Source organism: Gopherus flavomarginatus, chromosome 14, assembly GCF_025201925.1.
Source record: "Gopherus flavomarginatus isolate rGopFla2 chromosome 14, rGopFla2.mat.asm, whole genome shotgun sequence".
NCBI lineage: Eukaryota > Metazoa > Chordata > Testudines > Testudinidae > Gopherus > Gopherus flavomarginatus.
The window spans coordinates 9,201,176-9,227,061 of NC_066630.1; the positions used below are offsets into that span (position 1 = coordinate 9,201,176).

Genomic DNA, 25,886 nt, shown 5'->3' on the forward strand with positions numbered 1-25,886 from the left:
GTTCGTTTTGTGCTTTCCTGCACTCTGACGTTGTCTGTCTCCATGCATTCTGCTGGGCTCTTTCTGTGTGGGAGGACTGCACGAGCTCAGAGAACATTTCATCACGAGGGCATTTTTTTTGCCTTCTAATCTTTGCTCGCCTCTGGGATGGAGATGATAGGGGGAGCATTGAAACATTTGCAGGTGCCGGAGGAAAAAAAGGGAGAGTAGTATTTAAAAATACACATTTTAGAGAACAATGGGTAGACTCTTTCACAGTGAACCAAGCTGTTAACATTACATAGCCTATTATGTTGAGGGCTTGCTGGTTTGGTGTGAGAGATCACACGCACAGGGCCAGTGGGTAAGAGAATTTGGCTTGCAGGCAGCCGTGGTAGGCCACAGTCTTTTGGCTTCTTTAACCTTCATAATGTGGGAATGGTTTCAAATAACAGTGCCCTCATTTCCCATACCAACCACCCTTTGGGTTGGCCATTTAAAAAGAGAAGCCGTGGTTTTCGAGTTAACGTGCAGCACAAACCCAACTAAACCCCCTCCCACGCACCCAGTTCTCTGGGATGATCGCTTCACCCCTCCCCCCACCACGTGGCTAACAGCGGGGGTGATTTCTGTTCAGCCACAGGCAAACAGCCCAGCAGGAACAGCCTTCTCTGAATGTCCCCTTAATAAAATTCCCCTGTTTCAACCAAGTGACCATAAATGATATCACTCTCCTGAGGATAACACAGAGAGATAAAGAACGGATGTTGCTTGAATGCCAGCAAACACTGGGACCATACACTGCCATGCTTTGTTATGCAATGATTCCAGACTACATGCTACTGGCCTGGTGTGGTAAAGTGTCCTACCATGGAGGACAGAATAAGGCTGCCCTCCCCAGAAACCTTTTGCAAAGGCTTTGGGAGTACATCCAGGAGAGCTTCATTGAGATGTCTCTGGAGGATTTCTGCTCCATCCCCATACACGTGAACAGACTTTTCCAGTAGCTGTACTGGCCACGAATGCATCCAAGTCTTCAGGGCAAATTAATCATTAAACATGCTTGTTTTTTAACCATGTATTATATTTTCAAAGGTCCTTTCTCCGCCTTCAAGGTCCGGGAGCCCGCCTTCGGTGAATTGGGAGGGTACTGGCTCCAGGGTGATAAACAGTTCCTGGCTGTTGGGGGGAAACGGTTTCTCTGCTTGCTTGCTATGCGCTATCTTCAACCTCCTCCTCATCTTCCTCGTTCCCAAAATACCCATCCCTGTTGTGTGAGAATCCATTGACAGAGTGCACACACAGGGGTTGGGTAGTTGTAGGGGCACCCCCTAGAATGGCATACAGCTCATCATAGAAGCGGCATATCTGGGGCTCTGACTCGAAGCGACCATTTGCCTCTCTGGTTTTTTGGTAGGCTTGCGTGAGCTCCTTAAATTTCACACGGCACTGCTGTGGGTTCCTGTTATAGCCTCTGTCCTTCATGCCCTTGGAGATTTTTTTCAAATATTTGGGCATTTCGTCTTTTGGAATGGAGTTCTGATAGCATGGATTCCTCTTCCCATACAGCGATCAGATCCAGTACCTCCCATTCAGTCCATGCTGGAGCTCTTTTGTGATTCTGGGACTCCATGGTCACCTCTGAGCTCACCACGCTGGCCAAACAGGAAATGAAATTCAAAAGTTCATGGGGCTTTTCCTGTCTGCCTGTCCAGTGCATCTCAGTTGAGAGTGCTGTCCAGAGCAGTCACAATGGAGCACTCTGGGATAGCTCCTGGAGGCCAATACCATCGAATTGCGTCCACACTACCCCCAAATTCAACCCAGCAAGGTCAATTTAAGTGCCAATCTCCTTGTTGGGGAGGAATACAAAAATTGATTTTAAGAGCCTTTTAAGTCGACAAAAATGGCTTCGTCATGTGAATGGGTGCAGAGTTAAATCAATCTAACGCTGCTAAATTCAACTAAAGTCATAGCGTAGACCAGGGCTGAGAAGAAGTCTCTCTCTTTGGTTCCCTACTGTCCTTTCTTTGTCTCCTAATGTCTCTTACTCTTTCTCTTCTCTCTTCCTTCCCCCTCTTTCTTGCTGTTTCCTCTTCCTTCTACCTCTTGCCACTTGTTCCTTCCATTGCTCACAGTTTTTCTCTTACCTTTCTACCTGTTGTCCTTGTTAAACTCCACCTTACCATACTTATTACACATGCTCCCCATCAGCACTCTTCATTATTAGTGATTGTGGTGCCTATAAACTACAAGAATTTATGGCCCTGTGCTGCCTTAGAGGATGCAATTTGTGTGAAGTTGGTTTGGGATTATATGATCATGGCACAATCCTGCCTAATTAAATGTACATGGGCTAGAATTGAGAGCTGTGTCAAAATTTAGTACGTTGAGACTGTGTGAGCCGATCTCATTGCTGTAATAATTTAGCATAACATTAACATTGCTCCTGCATTCTTAGGGGAGAAATGGACATGTTTTAGTATTTATTATTTCTTTTAGGTACTCCAGTGTGATATCTAACCTTTATGAATCTGTAATTTTGTTGGGAAGTAGTTGGGGTTTATGTATGAAGGGAGAAATAGACTTCTCCTGCAGGTGTGGAAAATTGATGGCTTGCCTGAAAGGTTTTGAAATGCTGGCATAATTTAATGTCAGGATAAGTCTTATGTTATATCTTTGGAAGTGATTTTTGTGTAAATTGTGATAATTCACTGCTTGGCTCACAGGTAAAGCAGGTATGGAAATTACCCTTTTCAGTGGTGATTACAGGTGGTTGTGTTGACACAAAATAAGTAGCAAAGTATACTTAGTTTAACATGACTTTTTTTAATGAGAGAATGTTATTACTTGGAACTCTGAAGTACCAAATTTAGCATTGTTTACAATCTTTGTACAGCCACCTGGAAATGGGTTAGATTTTGGACAAAAATTCTTAAATTGTTAAATGGGATTACTGGGTATTCATTTTATTTGTGGGAGAACTGATTTTTTTTTCCATGTGGGGAACTTCCTGTGTCAAATTCTGCAATACCAGACAGGCTCTGTTCTGTACCACCATTACATATTTTACATCCTTAAAAAGCTGTACACAATCCTATAAATCAAACTAACTGTTTTTCATTACATGATTACCCTCTTGGTAATTTCAGTCTCAGGGTCAGGTGATTTCAGCCAATTGATTTTGACAATGTGAAGGGAAAGAGCCCTTTCTTCCTCTTTTTCTCTAAGTTCTTATACTCTGTTCATCATTATGTTGTTTGAGTGATACTACTCAGTGATTCTTTGTTGAACTTGGATATGTGTGTTTAAGGTTTACCTTGTCCACGACCTCATCATGACACCCGTAACAGTAGGCTTTATTCCCCTCCTCCCCCCAAACTGAGCTACGTGTGCCAGATGAGGGGAATCTAGTGCATTACAGCCTCAAAGCACTTGTCTTATAGAACCTCTTCTGCAGAGCTGTGGCAGCCAGGGCAAAAGAGGAACATCTAATCATCAATATTATTGGCAGCCTAATTTTGGCAGAAGGGCTCAGCTTTGTGATAATACTCCCTTCATTGCATTTGTTTGCTCTGTATCTTGGGTCAGCTAAAAGTGAAGGACTTTCCAAGGCTGTCTGAGTTCACTGCAGACGTTTGTTTGGAGCACAGTTCTATCCACAGTGACTTCAAAGGGGCCAGCAATATAATTGCAGTGCTGAGTCAGCTGTGAGTTGACGGCAGCATCTTAAGAATTTTGTTGCTGTAAGATATTGCATGCCATCAGTGTAAGCTAAGTTATTTATGTGAACACTAGGTGGATTTGGGAGCAATGTGCGGAGAAGGAAAACTTGTTATATAATAAACACAAAGATCTTTTCAGCCATTATGTGCTAAAAGATGCAGTTTAGGAATGGTGAAAAAGTCTTTTTAATTTTGCTGCCAGTAAAATATTTGCGGGAAGAGGGAATATTATGAAAGAACTAAGTAAACTTTTTAGCAACATTCTATTTTTTTCTTGTACAGTTTAAACACTTCATGTTTAATACATTTCTATAACCCTTCACATGTCTTGAGTTAACCTTTGTGGACATCTGCTTGAGCAGCAGAAGGTTATTCAATTCATGATTTCCCAAGGCATTGCAATTTTTTAAAACTTTTTTTTTTTTTCAACCTTCAGTAAAACTCTTCATTTTTTTTCTGACTTTGCCTTAACTTAACCCACTGTGACACATCTACTTGTAAATGCCAGTATAACTTCAAAAATGGAACCTCTGCTGTCATTTTTCATAAGGGAAGCTGCAAAACATTGTCATGAAGTGATATCATTAAATCAGAAAAGAAACAGCCACTGAGTTAGGAATATGTTTGTAACTACTCTTTGCATTTAGTTCTTTATTTAGAAGGACTTTGGAAAATTTATAGGAATATGGGAATTGCTAGTGGTCTGTGTAGTCCAGTATCCTGTCTCCAACAGTGGTTTGTACCAGACACTTTAGAGGAAGTTGCAAAGTAACCCTCAAAGTGGGCAGTTAGGTAATAACCTGCTTATGTTGTAAACTTCCTCCTAATCTCCTTGATTAGAGGTTGACAAAGACCATGGCCATGGCTACACTGGAGAGTTGCAGCGCTGGTGGTAGGTTTACACCGCTGCAACTTAGTAACTGTCCACAGCTGCAAGGCACATCCAGCGCTGCAACTCCCTGGCTGCAGCACTGGCTGTACACCTGGTCTGCTTGGGGTATAACGATTGCAGCGCTGGTGATGCAGTGCTGCTCCGCCGGTGTGGCCACCAAAAACGCTGTAATTGGTCTCCAGGGTATTAGGAGGTATCCCAGAATGCGTGTTCACAACAAACCAGAAGACCGGGCTCCTCGGAGCTGCTTATCTAAAAAACAAACACAGCTCCTGTTTACTCGAGAAGAGGCAGGGGAATTGCTTTGGAATGTTAACAGCGGTTTGCTTGAGTAGAGAAGCCACAGGGCGGAGGAGGAGGGGGAGTCCATGTTGGAGCTCTAAGTGCATAATTTGCATTTAGTGAATAAGAGAGGGGTGGGGGAAGGGCTCGAAACTTAAAATGATTGCAGGTTGGTGATGTGTATGTTCCAGTCCTTAGAACTTGCAAGGCAGGGAGCTGACAGCTCCAAAAATCCACTCTCTCTCTCTCTTTCTCCCCCTCACCCCCCTCTTTTGAAAAGTACGTTGCAGCCACTTGAACACTAGGATAGCTGCCCACAATTCACCACTCCGAACAGCGCTGCAAATGTGGCCATAGTGCAGCGCTGGTAGCTGTCAGTGTGGCCACACTGCAGCGCTGTCCCTACAAAGCTGTACGAAGACAGCTGTAACTACCAGCGCTGCACATCTCCAAGTGTAGCCATACCCCATGTCTACATTACCAACTTCTGTTAGCATAGCTATAGCAATAAGGGGTATGAAGAGGTATGATATCTGACTGACCGCTGTGTCAGCAAAAGCCCCTATTATAGACACATTTATATCCTCAAATTGCACTTTTACTGATATGGCTTATTTCATTCAGGGATGTAAAATTGGCTGGATTAATCTGTATCAGCAAAAGCACAGTTTGGTGGTAAAGTTGTTTCCGCAATAGGAACAGTTTGACAGTATAGTATATTGATATAGCTATACTGGAAAACATTCCTAATATAGACATGGCTTTGTATACTAAAGTGTGAGGACATACAGGACCAGGTCTCTATCCAGTTTGCAGGTGCAAACAGCTGCATGCACACTTTTTGAAGTGGATACCCCCATTAGGATGTTTTTTCTAAATATGAATTTTCATTACTATTGTTTGTACTATTGCAGCCCAAGAGGCCCCAGTCAGGTTTGTGACACCCAAAGCACTGTGTAATCACATAGCAAGATACATCCCCTGCCCAAGAGAATTAGTCTAATTTAAAACAAATGGAGGAGATTATGAAGTTGATGGCAAGACTAACAGTGATAGCCTGTGTGAACACATGTTCGTAACTGAGCAATTAACAGTTTGAATGATCTTTAAATATTGGTTGTCCTTACTAACCATTATCAGCTGACATTTTACCATAGACATCAAGATAGAAATGTTTTTTGAGGTATTTATAGGAGATCAGAACAGTGGCTTTAGAGATTGGTTTGTTCCATGCATAAAGGGAGTCATGGGAGAAAGTATGCTGTACTAAACATTCGTCTCAATATTTATCTTGGTTCATAGAATGAACCTAACTCAATGTACTAGATTCACATATAAATTAGAATAGTTGTTAAATATAAATTAAGGCAGTGTCCGCTAAAATACTCCCTACCCAGTCCAACTCCCTCTAGACAAATAGGCTTTCAAGATACGGTCCATGTCAGCTGAGTCAGGCTTACAGGGCTATGGTTGAAAAATTGCTGTGTAGATGTGTTTGGCTCCAGGATGGAGCCCAAGCTCTGCGGTCCTGCAAAGGTGTGTCCTGAAGATCCACAGATTTGGACCCTGAGCTGAGGAGGCAAACTAATTCCAGAATCAGGGCTTGTTGGAAGGCAAATGAGATCCACTCCCCTTTAGCTTTAAACAGTTCCTAGTAGCCTTTATTTTGAACATTTTAAGACAATGTTGTTAGCACCTATGAATTACATATACATTCAAAAACAGATAAGGCAAGATAAGTTACCTTTCCTGGGGACAAGGCGACTTCTTTCAGATCTCTAGTGTCTGCTGTGTTCTTCTCGTGTCTTCTTCATGCTTGTTTTCAATCATTATCTTTTATACCCTGTTCCATAATGTTGCCTCATCCTTCTAAAGCCAACTAAACGTTTGTATACATAAATAATAATAATTAACCTAAACTAATACATTTTTGCTTACCTTGCTAAAATTTACTTCTGTGATTTATTCTTTGTTGTCAATCCCACTGGCACCTTCAAATTGTTTTTGATCTTACTGGTCTGTTTTTGTGGCCTTGGGTTTTTGCATGTTAACTTGTTTTGTGGGGGAATCTGAAGTTAACAATTATCTTGTGATGGTTTCACCTGTTGTTTATATAGACCCAGGTTTTACAGAGTAAGACACACAAACCAGTTGTCATGGTTTACACAATCATTTTTAAGCTAAATTCAGAAATTCTGCATCAGTAGGCACATGTACAAGAACAAAAAAAAGTCCTTTTATGTCTTCCTATAATATAGATAATCATTTATCTAACATTGTTTAGTTATTAACGGGTTGGGTTATATGTTTGACTAACACAATTCATTACGCAGTTTTCCAACAGCTTCTCTATTGACAATACTCTAGCACCAGTTTTCTTATGTACAATCTAGGAGCTGTTAACTTGAGCATTTTGTCTAGTCTCAGCTTGCAGGTATAATAAAGGGTGAACAGTCTTTGGGAATAAGTGATACAAACCATGCAGGGCTTAAGTTAAAACTTGTGTTGCACCTAGAAATGAAAACCAATGTAATTTACAGAGCACTGGTGAAAAATTTCTAGATAGGTAATCATATGGACAGATGCATTTCTCTCTAGCTCAGGGTTTCGTCCCTCCAGTACGTCCCTCGGCCCATGCCGCTTCCAGCAGCTCCTATTGGCCCGGAGCAGTGATCCGCAGCCAGTAGGAGCCACGATCGGCTGGACCTGCGGACAGGGCAGGTAAACACACTGGCCCGGCCTGCCAGGGGCTTTCCCTACAGAAGCAGCGACCCCTGTTTGAGAAACCTTGCTGTAGCTGAAGTTTTCAAATATTCTTCACAGAATATGCCTTGTAGTAATTTCATCTGCAGGTGACAAAGACATGGATAACCATGGTGAGGTCTGCATTTGAGAGAACTGGTAAAGCTGATAGCCAGTGGCATATTATTATACCTGCAAACTGAGACCAGACAGAATGCCCAGGTTAACAGTTTCTAAAATACATAACAATTGGGAGCAGATTTTGACTTTCTGGTTGGGTTGTTAATTACTACCTTAATTTGTTCAAGGTGACCTAGTAAGAACTTATTTTCCTACACAATCTTTGCTTTCATTGATGAAAAATGTGACCTTGGACTGTTGCTTTCTTTGTTCAGTTGGTGTGGAATGCAGCAGTTTCAGATGAGTCAGGAGTAATAGGATGGGATCTGCAATCTTCTGCAAAAAACAAACAAACAAAAACACCACCACCACCAGGTGTATGATAGTACTATAGCTGCAAAGATTGGATCAGTTCCCCAGTTTTTAATCAGTCTTAAAAAAAAATACATGATTTGCTCTCTTTTATTATTTTTTTCCTTCCCATAATGGATTTCACCAGTAATTTCTTTTGAGAATGTTTTGGTTTAGGGTCAACGGTTGAACTACTTCTAAAAGTCAGTGGTAAACAAAGTACAATCCAACAGCCCAAGAAAGCCACCTGTATACTATACTTCAGTAAATGTTAATAGTTATCAGGGAGGTATGATACAGACATCAGAGTTAATCATAGAATATCAAGGTTGGAAGGGACCTCAGGAGGTCATCTAGTCCAACCCCCTGCTCAAGGCAGGACCAATCCCCAGACAGATTTTTACCCCAGTTCTGTAAATGGCCCACTCAAGGATTGAACTCACAACCCTCGGTTTAGCAGGCCAATGCTCAAACCACTGAGCTATTCCTCCCACAATACATAAATAGCAAGAGGAAATAAATGTTCATGTTCAGTTTTGCCATTTGGCAGTGTGTTTCCTTTCTTCTGCAAGGTAGGAGCCAAATCTGTCAATGTGGGGAAAACAAGGGCTGGCTTTTGTCTTTCATAAAGCCCTGTATTCTGCTTCCAAACAGCGCTGAAAGGTGGCCTCCAAATCTTCTGCTCTCCTAATCTGCATAGCAAAGTAGACCTCAAAACTTTGCTAATTTACCTTTTGACAAAGTCTTTTCCCTTGATTCAGTGGGCGGATTTTGTTTGCCTATTTTCCTTCCAACCTAAGAGGGATCTGTGTCACAGCTTGCAGCAACCCCTCCTTATTTCCAAAGCTGTAGGCCCAACATAGTAGACAAGCCTGTATAAAAGAATCCGAAACACTGGAGGCACTTTCAGCCCTCCTTGAGTCCCTGTCTGGATGAAGCTCTGTTTTTGTTTATATGGGAAGTCACATTATAGGAGAAAATGGTTTCTTCAAAGAGCTCTGCTTATATTTTTTAGCTCTTGGTGGTGGCAGTTGTACTGTCTCTAGCACCATCACCTTACTCAGACAAACTTTGCTACAAGCAAACCTCCTCAAATTCTTAAGAACATATTTTTTTTTAATCACTCATGGTTGGCCAAAGAGGACCTTTGAGTCAGTCAATATATAATTGAGAAACCAGCAACGAGGACCTTCACACTGTAATCTTGCAGCGCTCATTACACTTAACATTCTCAATGAAAGTGCTGGTCTCAAAGGAAAGCTTGTCACTATAAACTACAGGCTGGCATTACAATTCCTGGGACCAACATGCCTACAACAGCACTTCAGACAGTAATGGAAGATGACATATTCTTGCTATGAAAGTCACCATTTTGTATCAACCAAGTCCCCAGGTCTTGTTTGGGGTTTTTAATGTTGTTTTTCTCCTCGATTGCCGCTACTTCTTGCTCTCCGGCTTTCCTCACAAGGAGAGGTTAACTGAATTACACTGCATATTCCCTGCACTGTTCAGTGGCGCTGTAGACCAGGGGAAGCTGGTGAGATGAGCCACAGAAGCTGGCTAGAAGTTTCTTTCTTCCCTGGTACACAGGAGGGAAGAAGGATCTGAGCTGTGGGAGCAGAGGCCAGGGAGCATGTGGATGTAGGCTGTCCAGAGGGCATAGTAAAATAAACTGTCCCAGTAAATGATCAACTAATTTGACAGAAATGATTTTCAGCTGTGAGACATAGCATAAGGATGGAAATGAAAGATATTTCATTACAGTAAAATAATGTAACAATGTAATGGAATTTAGGGGTGGCAGCTTCAGAATTTGGTCCTGTTATGTGGTGATGTATGTGGCATTCTGATATTTTTTTCTTTAATATTAAAGTATGTGATCTGAGCCCACAGAATGAGAATGTTTGTTTGTAATTTATCTAAAAATTCCACACTAGACGTGCTTTGCCCCTTTCTGTCCAGGTTTGCTGATAAAGGTTTTAGTGTTACCCACTTTTCTAAAATCACTTTTATAGAAGATGTTGCTATTTACACTGCATAGCTGAGGTGCCTAGCCATTAATCATCAGATTAAACAGATCTGTCACAGAGCTGCAGGGTAGGTGGAAACTTGTATTGCAATTTTCAATCAGTGTAGTGGACGTGCAGATGGAGAAAATTTCTATTCCCTCCCCCGCCCCTGTGCTACTATATGAAAACAGATTTTTCTTATATATGTCATCTTATTGCAAATAATAGTATAAGACTAAGAGTTGATTTTCCCCCCCCCCCGCCCCCAACTTGTTAAATGTTTTCAAGACATTGAACCCAATTCACTGTCGCATTGTGGCCTTGTGCTGTTTGCTGGCACAAAGATGTCCTAAACCTAGCAGATATGTTCATCTAACAATTCCATGTTGACACGCAGCTGGGTTTGTAGCTCCACACCACTTCCTTGCAGCTCCTTGGATGGGAGTGATAACTTGGAGAGAGGTGTCCACAGGCACCGCCCCTGCAGCTCCCATTGGCTACAGTTCCATGCCGAAGGGAGCTGCAGGGGTGGTGCTTGGGGTGTGGACAGCGTGTGGAGCCTCTTTGCTGCCCCTACGCGTAGGAGCCAGAGGAGGGACATGCTGCTGCTGCTTCCAGGAGCCTCACGAAGCAGGGCAAGCCCCAGACCCCGCTCCCCAGTGGGGGTTCGAGGGCTGAATTAAAATGCCTGGAGGGCCAGATGTGGCCCCTGGGCCGTAGTTTTGCCCACCCCAGCCTAGATTCTTCCATGAGTTTTCTCTCTCTCTAAAGTTCAGTGCTTATTTGCAAGGTAAATATTACCTGAAGATTTTTCTGTAAATTGTTATCTTTTCATAAATCAATAACTGGGTATTCGTAGTGGATATCACTTGTATAAATGTTTTAAATAATTGATCTGAATGTTACTTTCTTTAATGCAACTTTTTCATTAATGCTAATGTGGTAGACACTTGTCTTTAGGCTACATTTATAGCTTCTTTTTAATTCTTTTACCCAACTTGCAATTTAATTTTTCATGCTTATTAACTTGTAGGATAAGAAGTGGTGTTAAGATATTGAGCACCAACTAATTTTAGCCCCCAAATTATTAAAATCTGTAGTCTCAAAAAACAAGAAATGGTAGGCCAAATCAAATTGCTTCTCTTAATATCCATTCTGGAGTTTGACTCCCATTATCTTAATCCCCTGGGGTTGTTTGCCATGGTTTCGGGAACACCACAATTAAAAATAATCACTATTATTATTTGATTGTATTAAAGAAAGGAAAAAAATAAAAACAGAACAAATAATATACAATGGTTACTGCAGCTACAATCTTCTTTATATGTTTCTCTGTGGCAAATTTTTAACCAACATTGCACCTTTGAGAGTGAGCCTGCCCCTGATGGGGCACTCTTATCCAGATAAGTTATGACCACAGTATATTTTCAACACTAGACATGTGAGTTGTGTTGTGTTTTATAGATGGGCAAATGAATTTTTGTTTATGGGTAGGTGAGTGTTTTTTTGTTTTATTAAAGATAACAGAGAGATCTTAATTAAGTCTTGTGAAAGCAAAGAAGGTGTTTAAATTAGATTACTTGAGAGAAGTTTATTCAAGGAGCTCTCTTGAGACAGGATATTAAGCATTCTAATATTCAAGTTAAATCCACTGCTTCTTTCTGTTTATCCAGGCTAGCGTATGGCTCCCTTATGGAAATATATAGTCTAAACCATTTTGGTGTTTAACTGGAGAAGCCATTACTATCACAAAGTAGAACAGCTTTTCAATATCCTATTTAAAATCATTACAAGAAAAAGTTAAATGTAGTGCAGGGATCTCAAACTCAATTTACCTTAGGGCCAGTGCCAGTCCTCAAATCCTCCCAGTGGGCCAATGTCACTCATGCCGCCCAGAACCTGCCTCCCACAAAAAATCCGGCCCCCACCTGCCTAAAGCTCTGGAACGGAGTTTGGGTGGAGGACGTGGTCTGGGATAGAGGATTAGGGTGCAGGCTCTGAGCGGGAGTTTGGGTGCAGAAGGGGTGAGAGATTGGGCTCTGGGAAGGCGCTTAGGTGGGAGAGGGGGTCTGGAGTGCAGGCTCTAGGAGGGAGTTTGGGGGCGAGAGGGAGTGCTGTCACAACCTAATGGCCCCCTTCCCTTAGGGATTCCCCTGGGAAGGTAGATCAGCACAGCCTTGGTCCACCCCGCCCCTCCCCTGGGCTGCAGAGAGGGGCTGGCAGCCACTGGAGTGAGCCGGCATACGCCGCTCAGCTCCGCTGCGCTTCCAGGGACCCTGAGGCAGGAGCGCCCGGGGGCGGCAGGTGGGGCTAATGAACAGACATGGCCCCAAAACTGCTGGAGCCTTGTGTGCTACATTGGGGAGGCTCGCAGGCCGCAGATGGCCTGCGGACCAGGAGTTTGAGACCCCTGATCTTGTGCATTGGCAATCTTTCACCCTTGATGCTGAAATCTTGGTCATCTCATTGTGTTCCAGAAGCGGCAGTGCTGTACTGGAAGATTGCTCCTTCCTAACGCTGTGTGGGGTCTTCTTTGTTCTTTGTCATCTTGCTGTTGTTTGCGTGCTCTAAAGAGATGAGATTAACAGGGTGAGAGGATATGAATGTGACAGGTTTGCCACTGAAGTTGACAGATGGGAACAAAATTCATGCTGCTTGCTTAATTCAGAAAAAATGTTCTCCTCTTTCATAGTTTGAAGACACACCTCTTTTAGGGCATTCTTCAAATTGATTATTCACTGCTGTCACCTGTTCCGTGATGGAAGACATTCATGAGGTGGTTCTGGTAGCATCTTTAGAACATGAATCTACAATCTGTAATAAGTGTCTTTGTTCTTCTGGAGGGAGCTCTCAGAACATCTTAGGTTAGAGTTTTAACTCTTGTATTTAGCCCATTTTCTGAGATATTCCTGTAGCTTTATTAGGGTTTAATAGGAGTTGAAATTCTGTTTCAAATAAGTACAAATACTCTTATATAAAAAATGTCTTCAGTTTCCCAAAATTGCCTTTTTAAAATTTACAAGACTCTTAAAGGGTCTTTTTAGCTTAAATAGTCTTCACAGAAGATACTTCTTCTTGGAAATCTTTGGCGAGGGGACTTGTATTTCTCAGTTTGAGAGGGAAATTGCCAGATAATTAATTTCCCAATTAAAAACTTATATACACCTCTACCCCGACATAACACAAATTTGGATATAAGATGGTAAAGCAGCTCTCTGGGGGGGCAGAGCTGCACACTCCGGTGGATCAAAGCAAGTTTGATATAACGCAGTTTCACCTATAATGCGGTAAGGTTTTTTGGCTCCCAAGGACAGCGTTATATTGAGGTAGAGGGGTGTGTGTGTGTGTGTATGTATGTACTGGAGTGCGCAGCTCTGCCCCCCCAGAGCGCTGCTTTACCATCTTATATCCAAATTTGTGTTATATCGGGGTAGAGGTGTATATAAGTTTTTAATTGGGCAATTAATTATCTGGCAATTTCCCTCTCAAACTCAGAAATACAAATCCCCTCACCAAAGATTTCCAAGAAGTATCTTCTGTGAAGACTATTTAAGCTAAAAAGACCCTTTAAGAATCTTGTAAATTTTAAAAAGGCAATTTGAGAAACTGAAGACATTTTTTATATAGGAGTATTTGTACTTATTTGAAACAGAATTTCAACTCCTAATTAAACCCTAATAAAGCTACAGGAATATCTCAGAAAATGGGCTAAATACAAGAGTTAAAACTCTAACCTAAGATGTTCTGAGAGCTCCCTCCAGAAGAACAAAGACACTTATTACAGATTGTAGATTCATGTTCTAAAGATGCTACCAGAACCACCTCATGAATGTCTTCCATCACGGAACAGGTGACAGCAGTGAATATTCAATTTGAAGAATGCCCTAAAAGAGGTGTGTCTTCAAACTATGAAAGAAGAGAACATTTTTCTGAATTAAGCAAGCAGCATGAATTTTGCTCCCATCTGTCAACTTCAGTGGCAAACCTGTCACAGTCATATCCTCTCACCCTGTTAATCTCATCTCTTTAGAGCATGCAATCAACAGCAAGATGACAAAGAACAAAGAAGACCCCACACAGCATTAGGAAGGAGCAGCCTTCCAGTACAGTGTGTGTGTGTGTGTGTGTGTGTGTGTGTAATATATATTAAAAAAAATTGTGGCTTACTGCCTACAAACTTCTGTGATTTTTTTTTTAAATCTTTTTTTTATTGGACTTTCTTTGTGTACCCTTAACCAGAGATGTGTCCCTAGATTTAATCCTCAAGGGTCACTGGTTTCTGTAACTTGATCACTGCTCACTGTCCATTCTGCTTTCACTGAGATTCTTCAGAACCCTCATGTTTTCAATTCTTAGAATCTGTGAAACAGTTTGTTAGCTCTCAGGCAACTAGAGAATATGGCAAGGATTTTCAAAGGAATTTAGCCTCTCATTTTCCATTGATTTTCATTCTTTTTGGGCCCCTTTGACAGTTCAAACTATAATTTTATACCATATCTAAATTAAAATTATGTGTACATAGTGATGCAGCTCAGTGCTTCACAGCCTTCATTCTACCAGAGCTGTATTGTATTGTCTATGTAATTTGAGTTCTTTGGCAATCTCATTCTTGCTTTATATTGAATTGTGTGCTGGGATTTGATGGGAAGAGAGAGATGATTCTAGGACTGTCAGTCATGGGAAATCGGTTTATGGTATGAGTCTTTACTGTAGCAATTAATAAACCATATAATTAGTAAACAATGTAAGTCATGTATTCCAGTATATTGTACAGTAGACTTATATTTTTCACCAGTGTTTTTAAACTGGTTGCCATAGCTACAAGAAGAAACGTTCAATGTTCAGTAGTATACAAGTTTTCTATTGTTTTCTATATTTCTGTAACTTAGTTAAATTTCTAGAATATGCTAAATGTTTATCTGCAGAATTAAGCTGTCCTGCAGTGCTTTAGTGGAAAGATTAATTAGAATTACAAGGATTGTATTGGTATCTCTGATTTATTTTTCATTATAGAGCTGCCAATATAATGATTATTGAAGCATTGTTTTGGTGGCACTACTGCAACACCATTAAACAAGTAGGAGGCAAATACTTCCTTCTTTTGGCTAACAAATATTTGGCATTTTTCTCAGACTTTTACAGAGTGAACGTTTGTGTTTCTTGCTAATAGGATCTTTATTGAACAGATCATAGAATCATAGAATATCAAGATTGGAAGGGACCTCAGGAGGTCATCTAGTCCAACCACTTGCTCAAAGCAGGACGAATCCCCAACTAAATCATTCCAGCCAGGGCTTTGTCAAGCCTGACCTTAAAAACCTCTAAGGAAGGAGATTCCATCACCTCCCTAGGTAACCCGTTCCAGTGCTTCACCACCTTGCTAGTGAAAAAGTTTTTCCTAATATCCAACCTAAACCTCCCCCACTGCAACTTGAGACCATTACTCTTGTTCTGTCATCTGGTACCACTGAAAACAGTCTAGATCCATCCTCTTTGGAACCCCTTTTCAGGTAGTTGAAAGCAGCTATCAAATGCCCCCCTCATTCTTCTCTTCCGCAGACTAAACATTTCCCTCAGCCTCTCCTCCTAAGTCATGTGCTCCAGCCCCCTAATCATTTTTGTTGCCCTCCGCTGGACTCTTTCCAGTTTTTCCACATCCTTCTTGTAGTGTGGGGCCCAAAACTGGACACAGTACTCCAGATGAGGCCTCACCAATGTTGAATAGAGGGGAATGATCACATCCCTTGGTCTGCTGGCAGTGCCCCTACCTATACAGCCCAAAATGCCACTAGCCTTCTTGGCAACAAGGGCACACTGTTGACTGATATCCAGATTCTCATCCACTGTAACCTCTAGGTCCTTTTCTGCAAAATGTTACATAATGATTGGTCAGGACATTTTAACATTATGAATAGCTTGCTTTATGTTTCCCACTGACTAATAAATATACTACCTCGGTTGCTGGATTGTGATGTTTGGCAGAGGATATTTGTCACATTAGGCCAAAGTGTGGGTTTTGTTTTAATACTTTTTTGGCAGGAGACAAGCATCTAAATGTGTGATGTGGGAAAATCTATTTTTGAATTACCAACTGAATTTGAATGTAATATGTACAGATGTGTATATGTGATGAGGTGTATGGACCCCATGGTGGCCCGGTAACAAAGGGGTTAATGCAGCAACCACCTGTCAGTGCTGATCAGCAGCTTCACAGCAGCTGGGAGAATAAAAGAGCTGAGAAGCAGAGGGGCAAGACAGCTTCCCGGGAGAAAGCAAACTGGAGAAGGAAGGTCCTGCCAGCAGGCTGGTGAGAAGCCACCCAGAGACAACTCCAGCAAAGGGATAACCAGATCTACAGGCTGGAAAAGTCTATGGAACCAAGGGAGGTAGGAAAGAACTCAGGGCACAGCAAGATGAGTTGTTGAGTCTTGATACTGCCTCTCTAGTTTAAGGGGCCCTGAGCTGGAACCCAGTGGCATGAGTTCACCTAGGTTTCGCTATCCATCTCTCAGAGACTTAAGACCCCAAGGGTTTTCTGGATGCTCTGACAACCAGGACCAGCTCATCCTGCCAGGTATAATGGGAAATCTGAACACCACAATAGGACTGAGACTAACACACTTTATAGTCCAAGAATGGGACTCCGATAAGGACTCAGGCAAGAGCAGCTGACTGACTGCCCTGCCAGACCAAGTACCTTGAGGGGGTGCTGTCATGTCCTTTTGCATGCATATTTGGTATTGGCTTGCGCAAATAGCCACTTATACGTTTTGACTGGAAAGCTCTTTGCACAAATACTGACTACTGTATGTATTTAAAAGTAATTGACAAACAGATTAGGTGTGGGCAATTGAACGGCTGCATTTTTCAAAATCAGACCTCATATTATATTGGGTATCAAGTATGCTTAATTATTTTTTAACAGGACCAATGGATATAGAACTGTATTTTGATCTTGATCTCTTGGTGACCAGCATAATATTTTAACCAAACACTTGATTCCTTTATTCTTGCAGAATTTGTATTGTTTTTCAGAATATTAAATTGTGTAGACACATGTTTGGGGGTTTTGTGTATATGTTTCATATTTCAGGTTTCTTAGGTTCTAGTCCTGAAAGCTGTTCTGTATGACTGGATCCCATCAGAGCCTCTTTCACTTCTTTGGGCATCCACAGGGACTCAGGGGATTGGTTCTTAAATTTGGAAATCCAGGAGTTTAAAAGGGCTCTTCTTCCAATGTTTGTATCTGACACTTGATAGAGCACTGTTATATTTTAAAATGTACAGGGTAAATTTGCTATGCAGTGCCTTAGCAGCATGACTCCCATTAGCATTTGACAGTTTAAGATACTATCTGAATGAAGATGATTTTTTAATGATAATCTAGAAAATACTCAAAATAGAAAAATGTATTGTGAAGGCAATTTTATATTGACATTAAGATGTTATTGTGAAGTCTATAAATGTCTGAGACCTCTTCCCCCTCAGTGGGAAAAGTAATTTTAAAAAGCACTCTGGGTTGTTGTACTTTGGCTTCTTCCTCCCTCCTTCTCCCACCAGGCTTGATATGCAAGTTAATTCCTCATGTGTTAAATCCAAATGACAATGAATTTGGTGGCCTCTTCTAGTCCTAATGTCAGCACACCTCAAAACTAGCATGCAATTTTGTCATAATTACCAAAGGGAATGACTTCTGTTCACGTGTCCGTTAGCACCAAAGAGATGCTTCAACTGATGCGATAAATGTTGATTGATGGGATCAACTCTGTTATTCGCAACATAAAATTTTATCTTAAAGTGTTTGCAGTTCACATGGATAGTATGAAAATTAGCTTCCAGTGGTACATAATCACTTCTCAAACTCCAGTAAACGCTGGATTCAGAAAAATCCATAAGTGGCACCAGTTCATGTGAAAGGACCACTGACATCAAGACTAAAAATCTAAATAAGACATGCTGCCTTTGGTATCTAATAGGAAGAAGTCTCCTGAGTTTATCACAGAAATTTAGCCTAAGCCTCATTTCACCCCTCTCCCCCACTACCCATACATTTCTTCATGTCAAAAGAGGGAAAATTATAATAAAAATGCAGGAAAGTCATAAAATGGCCAAATTCTTTCACCTTATTCCTCTGGGCAGGGTCATTAATGGACACAGTACTATGTTGACGGGCACAACACACATACCTATAGACCTAGCTGAGCTTTATTGTGAAGATTATAATTATCAGATGTAAAGGAAAAGCATTCTCAGAATGGCAAACTCTTACTTGAAACTAATCTGTTATTGACAGAGGTGATTTTATATGGCATTTGCACACACATTAGTTTGTGTAGTAAATAATCCTTTTGGCTAAAGAAGATAATCTTTTCTCAAAACCATTTGTGCCTACTGACAGTAAATTGTCCTAAACAGTTTTTAGAATATTTAGCAATTGTTCCTTGAGTCAGAGTTCTCATTCATTTAAAAAAGCAATTGTCATGCTTGATTTGTGATTTTTTTTTTCTTTTGGTCTACAGGGGGAATTTCCTCAGATCAAAGTGTTTTCTAGTCTGTCACCTATCCCAGGATTCACCAAGTGGCTCATTGGACTTCTGACCTCACAAACAAAGGAACAAGGGAGAAATGAACTATTTACAGATGCAGAATGCCAAGAAATCTCTGAGATCACAGGGGACCCTGCTGCTGAAAAGCTAAAGAGGCTCTTAACTAACAATGAATGGGTGAGATCAGAAAGATTGGTCGAAGCATTGCATTCACCATTTATGAGGCTCTGTGCTTGGTACCTGTATGGAGAGAAACACCGTGGATATGCCCTTAATCCAGTAGCAAACTTTCATCTTCAGAATGGTGCTGTACTGTGGCGGATAAATTGGATGGCAGACACAAGCCCCCGTGGGATCACTGCTTCATGTGGCATGATGGTAAACTATCGGTATTTCTTAGAGGACACAGCCAGTAACAGTGCAGGATACCTTGGGACAAAGCACATCAAAGCCTCAGAGCAGATTCTTTCCTTGGTGTCTCAATTTCAGCAAAATAGCAAACTTTAAATATACAAGAAGATTTTAAGAGTGAGCATTTCTCATTTGAATGAAGGGCTATGATATCTTGGGATGTCCTTATTGAAAAGTGAATGTTTGTAATAAAACAATGAGCTCTGTTCTTAGTCACAGCAGGATGCAAAATTACATTATCTGCCAAAATTACTATAACTTTCTTTCTTGCACTGCCAGATACTCAAAGTCTGATACAGTATGGTTGAATTATTGCGATACTTTATATTCAAATGAGCTGGAAGTGTGTATTAAAGGCTGTGTAAACTCATCTCAGTAAGGTTACAAGCCAGGGGTGACTTGCGTGGACTGTTCTGTGCCCCTGTTGTCGTTCTCAGGATCAATATAGTTGTTTAAGCTACATCTTCAAAAGCACAGAGGAACTCCTCAGTACACTAATATATTAAATAGATAAAAGCAATGTGCGAAGACAATTTTTTATTCAATATATATAAGCTCAAGAGCAATCTGCAGCATTTCTTCACTAAGGTCTTTGTGTTATTTATTCCTGACATTTTTTGGTAAAACCTCTTGATTTGGCCATTCTTTTGCTTTTTCAAAGTAAAGTACAAAGTGCCAACACTAACTCATTGCTCTGATCGAGCAACAAGATACCTTGTATTTCTGTGGCTTTTTCTCAAGGCAGTAGGTATGTGCAACAGTGTATTTGCAGATTGCTATAGCTCATATTTACAGTTCAAAAAGTAAAATCAGTGGCTCTAAATAAGAGAAGAGAGTCTGTTGCTTATAGGACTTAATTATGAAGCTTTAGGAGATATATAATATCTCCATAAATTATATTGGACATTTTAGAAATTGGACTTTAATAAGCTTTTTATTTATTTATTTATTTAATAGTAAAAAGCCAGGTTTGGTCTTTAAAGCAATAAATTAAAATAAGTCCCTATAAACGTTACATGATATCTCTCTCAAAATGTACCATATTCGGGTTAGTCACACTTGATGTTAGTGTCTCCAGTGAAATAAGATCTCTGACTTCAATGGATCAGATATCAGCAGATTTGGAGTGCAGAATTCTTGGCTTCTTCAGTGTATAATGAAATCCTGACCAAATTCCTGAGAGAATTACACAAACATTTCTATTTCCCTATGCAAGTAAAGGTGAAGGGATCCCTAAGTGTCCAGATGTACCATTTCATTCCAGGAGGAAGGACAATCAAACAAATTGTGTGTGTTCACTAAACAGAAATCTTCCCACCTACTGAGTGGCCTGTTTTAAATATCTGCTAAAGAGATTAAATGTTCCCTGTCTTCAGCTGATGGCAGATTTCTCAGTGAGATGATGTAGCTGGATGCACTACACACTATTCCCTTCAGAACAAAGTCATTTTTACATAGCAGCTGGTCTTCACATTAGCAATGGCAACTAGCCTAGCCATGCTGCTTTCATTATAGTTTTAAGAATGGTTCCAAAAGCCATCACATCTAGTGAGCAAGTATCTCTTTTATGTCAACAAATTAAGGCAAACCCATGGGTTTTGATCAGATACCAGTAAAAAAAAATTACTGCCAGCGTCTTGTGGGGGAGGAATCTTGTATTGCCAACTTTTTAAAGGAAAATTAAGAGTCTCTTTGCTCAACTTGAATTGTAGTTTTTGTGAAAATGCCAGAGGGCAATACAGTACATGCCAAAAGATAACTTTTTCACTGCCTCTGAATAACATTGCACATGAGCCAAAAAGACACTGTAAAGTTTTTGAGAAGAGATCAGTAAATTCTTCAGTTTGCCTCTGCATTTCCCACTTATGGAATTAAGTACTCAAACTTCTGGAATCTCCTGGTGTGAGCAGGGTCCTCTGGACACTGTCCTTTGTTTGGGCAGTGGTGGGAAAGCAGCTCAGCCTAATCAATCAGTCAGCGGCCTAGAATAAAGGTAACTGCCAATGAGACAAGAAAACAGTTATTTTATTTCTAAAACTGGTGCATCACTGATTGGGGTGAGGACTGGGGTACTGTGATTTTTTTCTAATACCTGAGAGCAGACAGTCCCCACTGTGTACCAACTTAACTGGTGAGTGTAAACGGCGGGCTTGTGTACACGTGAAGGTTAATGTGGAATAAGGTTAGGTGTGAATTTAAAGTGAATTACCTATTCCTGTTTAACTCCATTTGTGGAAACTTTTATTCCATAATAACAGCGCCTTATTCCAAATTAGCTTAATCTACTTTAAACTAACTTGGAATAAGGCATTCTTATTTTGGATTAAGAGAGTCCACACGGAGTTGATCAGGAAGAGCTATTCTGGAATAACTCCTGATGTGTGGTGGTTAGACTGCACTTGCCTTTATGCCCTCAGTTAAGGGATCACAGGCATGCAGGGCACATGTGTTGCCCCAGTGGACACTGCCAGCTAAAAGACCATGAGAGGGATCCACATGGAAAAAGTATCTCAAACCAGAGTTACTGTTAGGAGTGACCTGCTGTTCCCTAGGTTTTTCAGACCTGCTCATCACCCATTAAGATCAATGGGAGCTGCTGGGTGCTCAGCAGGTCTGAAAAATCTAGTCTCTTATTTATGTGGCTAAAAAAAGAGCAGTTGGGTACTGAACTCTTTTTTGAAAATTTGGCTGACCCCCCCCCCCCACCACACACACACACACACTGAAATCAGTAGGAGTTGAGGCTTCTGCACCTTACACCAAAAGGTATTATAAACAGGGGCTTAATCCTGCTGTTATTGAAGACCATGACAGGTGCAGGACTGGGACTTCACAGGATAAACGTAGTCCCTCTGGAACCCATTAATATCAGATATGAATGACAACACATTTACTTCTTGATGTATTTTCACAGTGCAGAGTGCACTCAGTCCTTTCTAGTCCATCATTGCTTCAGCTTGTCTAAATTGCCTGTCGATGGCTCTTGGAGTAAATTTCAGCATTTGCTATGTATAAAATGTCAGTTTTGCTTAAAGGGAGGATATTATCCATGTTTAAAGACTCTCAAGGACTTAAGAGTTTAAAAATCTGCTAAATGAATTCAGCCAGACCTTGCACTGGAGTGACACCCATTAGTGTTGCCGTAGTGAATAGTCAATTGCACCTTCGGTGTTAATACCCCAGTTTTCTAGGGATTCTAGCAGGACCATTTTGAACTTTCATCCTTCTGAAACTTGGTGTGCAAATTCTCAACCTGAAACAGATTTTTTTTCATTTAAAAAATAACCTCATTTTTAGACTTAGAGCAAAAAAGGAGTTTAAATATTTTCTCTAAGGAAAAACAGCTTAAATTTAAGAACTTGAAATTTTTTAAGCATATATTCCCAAGAGGCACTTATTCATCTGAAGTTACACTGGCTAAGATAAGAATTATGAGTATTTACAAAGGATAGTGCCAGGGAATAAGCTGATGACTTACTGGGATGAGGAAGAAATCTCCCTTTTCGAATAGGTGCACTGTAGAAGTTTTATTAAAAGTCCCCTTGATTTGACAATAGTTTTGATACCAGACTAGATGGATGAATGATCTGACTTGGTATGACTTTTATCATTTTCATGCTATGGGTAGACCGGTGCCTTTTAAAATTTAAAGACTAAATAAACAAAAACTGTCATTTTCTGTTTTTCTGTAACAACATGAAGGAAAAAAAAAGACCCATTTTAAATAAGGATCTGATTTTCAATGGTGCTTTCCTAGCAGATGCACCTGCAGTTGCAACTGATATAATGAAACACCATTGCAGGTACAGGCATTAATATCTATACTGCCTGCCCATATGGCAATAGTGGTAGGAAAGTGCCCTTGAAAGTACCTGCAAGTTCATGGTTGCCCACCAGGATCTAAATATCAGGCCTAAAGTTGTAGCATAAAATTGTGACCAGAGTAAGAAAAAGATGAGTAAAAAGTACGTTCCCATTTCTGTGTTTTCCCTATTATTTCTAGAACGCTGCAGCCTGTTTTGTGTGTAACATCGTTAAATATTATCTTTACATGGAGCCCTGAGGGGGAACATGTGTACATAACAGTTGTGTGGGTGCTGAACTTTCCATGGCTGCTGTCAAAAGAGTGCTTAGTCTGATAGTCACTTAGGAAAACCTTTTTCAGCAAACACATTACTGCTGGGCATGACACTTTTGTTTTCAACAGAGATCAGAAGCTAGGTGTATTTATTTTTCCCTTCTCCAGAGTTTAGAAAGTACAATTTAATTGGTATACTCCTGGTTTTAAGATGAAATTCAGTTTTGTGTATGAAGAAATACAGCTGTTTGTGAAGGAAAAACCCTATATTTGTTCTCTAAAATGCCTCTGGTTTGATGAAGTCAAATAAGAGACTTCTGTTAAAGATAACAGAGATTTTGAGTGATGCAACAGGCTGATCTAAATCAGGCTTATAAAGTGTGGATTCTAACACCTAGACAGAGTTTAAATGCCTCCATGGTCTGTCTGTTGGGAGATCATAAGCAAAGATTTTTAGCATCACATTGGAGGTGCATTATATGGATGTATTTTCTATATGACATCTGTTCTCCATAAGCCCTCAAGCACCTGCAAAAGTATTTCACTTCATCAGTTCGCTTTTTGGTTCACTTCATCTGTTACACCAGTAATCTAACAAATTAGGCTAAATATTCTGTCATTTAATTGTGCATCAGAAATGTAGTTCAATTTTAAAAGAACGTTTGTGAAAGGATTGTTGAGGGTGAAGTCTTTGGTCATTACTGCCACTGGCTGTTTATTCCCATGAGTTTTCTTTCATTGGTTGTTGGCCTTAAAATGACCATCAGAGCTTGGACTGTCCAGCTTACCCATAAAAGTTGCTTTAAAATGAACAATGCTGTAAGTGGAAAAGAAATGCTCACCATATGTACTAGTTACTGGGGCAATGGGCATCTCATTGGAGAGGTTTTATTCCAGTCTTTTGAAATGCAGCTTCATTGCTCAAAATGCAGGGATAATGCCTCCCCTCTCCCAGTTTGCGGAGTTGGTGAAGCCTATTCTGAAGAGCACACACATAACACAGAGGAGGTGGTAATAGTGTATAACACAGCAAAACTTGGGTCTTCTTCCAGTGTTTGTCTGACACCGAGCAGGGCACAGTTATAGTTTAGAATGTAAAAGGTAAATTTGCAGTACAGCGCCTCAACGGGATGACTCCCATTTGCTTTTGTCAGTTTCAGCTAGCTGCTGAACGATGATGCTTTTTTAATGATAATCTAGAAAATATTCAAAATAGAAAAATGTATTATGTAGCCATCATAAAGGCAAATTTCTATTGACATTAAAATGCTATTGTAAAATCTATAAATGACTGAGACCCCCTCCCCCTCAATATGAAAAGTAATTAACACTCTGGCTTCTTTCTCCTTCTTTGGTCCCAAGCTGAGGAGTTTTCATGTGCTATCCTTTTCTGATAGCCTTTTATCATTATAAAACTCTCATTGGGCCGAAGATTTAAACACATGCTGAACCCTCTGACACAACACCATCTGGCTAGAGAATAACACCAAGGCACCAAAGGGCTAAATTCAATTAATTGGTAGTGTCATCTCTACACATTCAATCCGTGGCTTCTCTGTGAAGGGGCCAGATCCTGTTGTCTAGTCAGGGCCAGAGAAAGGTGTGTGCAGGTAGAGGGAGGGCAGAAAGGGAGAGGCAAAGTGTCATTGTCATAAACAGATAAGGAAAGTTAATAGCACAGAAGTACTTTATATCTCTTTGACTGTAAAGGGTTAACAAGAACAGTGAGCCTGGCTATCACCTGACCAGAGGACCAATCAGAGGACAGGATACTTTCAAATCTTGAGAGAGGGAAGGTTTGTGCTGTGCTGTTAGTTTTGGTGGTGGTTCACTCTGGGTGCTCAGAGGGATCAGATGTGCAACCAGGTTTCTCTCCAATCTCCCTGATGCAGTTTCTTATAGATCCAGAATAGTGAGTACTAGATAGATAAGGGGAGTTAGGCTTATGTTTGTTTTCTTTATTTGCAAATGTGTATTTGGCTGGAAGGAGTTCAAATTGGTATTTTGCTGAAAAGATTTTAATTTGTACTTGTATACTTAGGCTGGGAGGGTGTTCCCAGTGTCTGTAGCTGAAAGACCCAGTACCTATTCCATTTTTTTAAATTTACAAAGATAATTTTTACTTTTTTTCTTTCTTTAATTAAAAGCTTTTCTTGTTTGAGAACCTGATTGTTTGTTTATTTATTCTGGTGAGACCCCAGGGGACTGGGTCTGGATTCACCAGGGAATTGGTGGGGAGAAAGGCTAATTTCTCTCTGTGTCAGGATTACTTTTTCTCTCGGGAAGAGTCTGGGAGGGGGAAAGAGAATTGTCCTCTCTGTTTTGTGATTCAGGGAGTTTGAATCACAGTGATCTTCCAGGGTAACCCAGGGAGGGGAAGCCTGGGAGAGGCAACGGTGAGGGAAAGGGTTTACTTTCCTTGTGTTAAGAGCCAGAGGGTTTGGGTCTTGGGGGTCCCCGGGCAAGGTTTTGTGGAGACCAGAGTGTACCAGGCACTGGAATTCCTGGTTGGTGGCAGCGCTACAGGTTCTAAGCTGGTAATTGAGCTTAGAGGAATTCATGCTGGTACCCCATCTTTTGGACACTAAGGTTCAGAGTGGGGAATTATACCATGACAGTCATTAGTCAGTATTTCCTCAAATTCTGGCACCAGGCTGTTCCCAAGTGGAAATCAGAGCAGACTTTTGGCAGCTGGGCATTAGTTGAAGCCTGCAGCCTATCCCCTGGACTAAAGGCCCCTTGTTGCTGAAC

General features: G+C 40.8%; 1 protein-coding gene across 1 annotated transcript in view; it reads left to right on the forward strand.

Moving 5' to 3' along the window:
* The window catches only part of MLYCD (malonyl-CoA decarboxylase), a 58,636-nt gene extending 33,337 nt beyond the window's left edge, over window positions 1–25,299 (forward strand). The window contains exon 5 of the mRNA XM_050923013.1: window positions 18,620–25,299. Coding sequence (XP_050778970.1) covers window positions 18,620–19,153 — 534 coding nt within the window. The 3' untranslated portion in view covers window positions 19,154–25,299. The remainder of the gene's footprint in view (window positions 1–18,619) is intronic.
* Window positions 25,300–25,886: the final 587 nt, after the last annotated feature.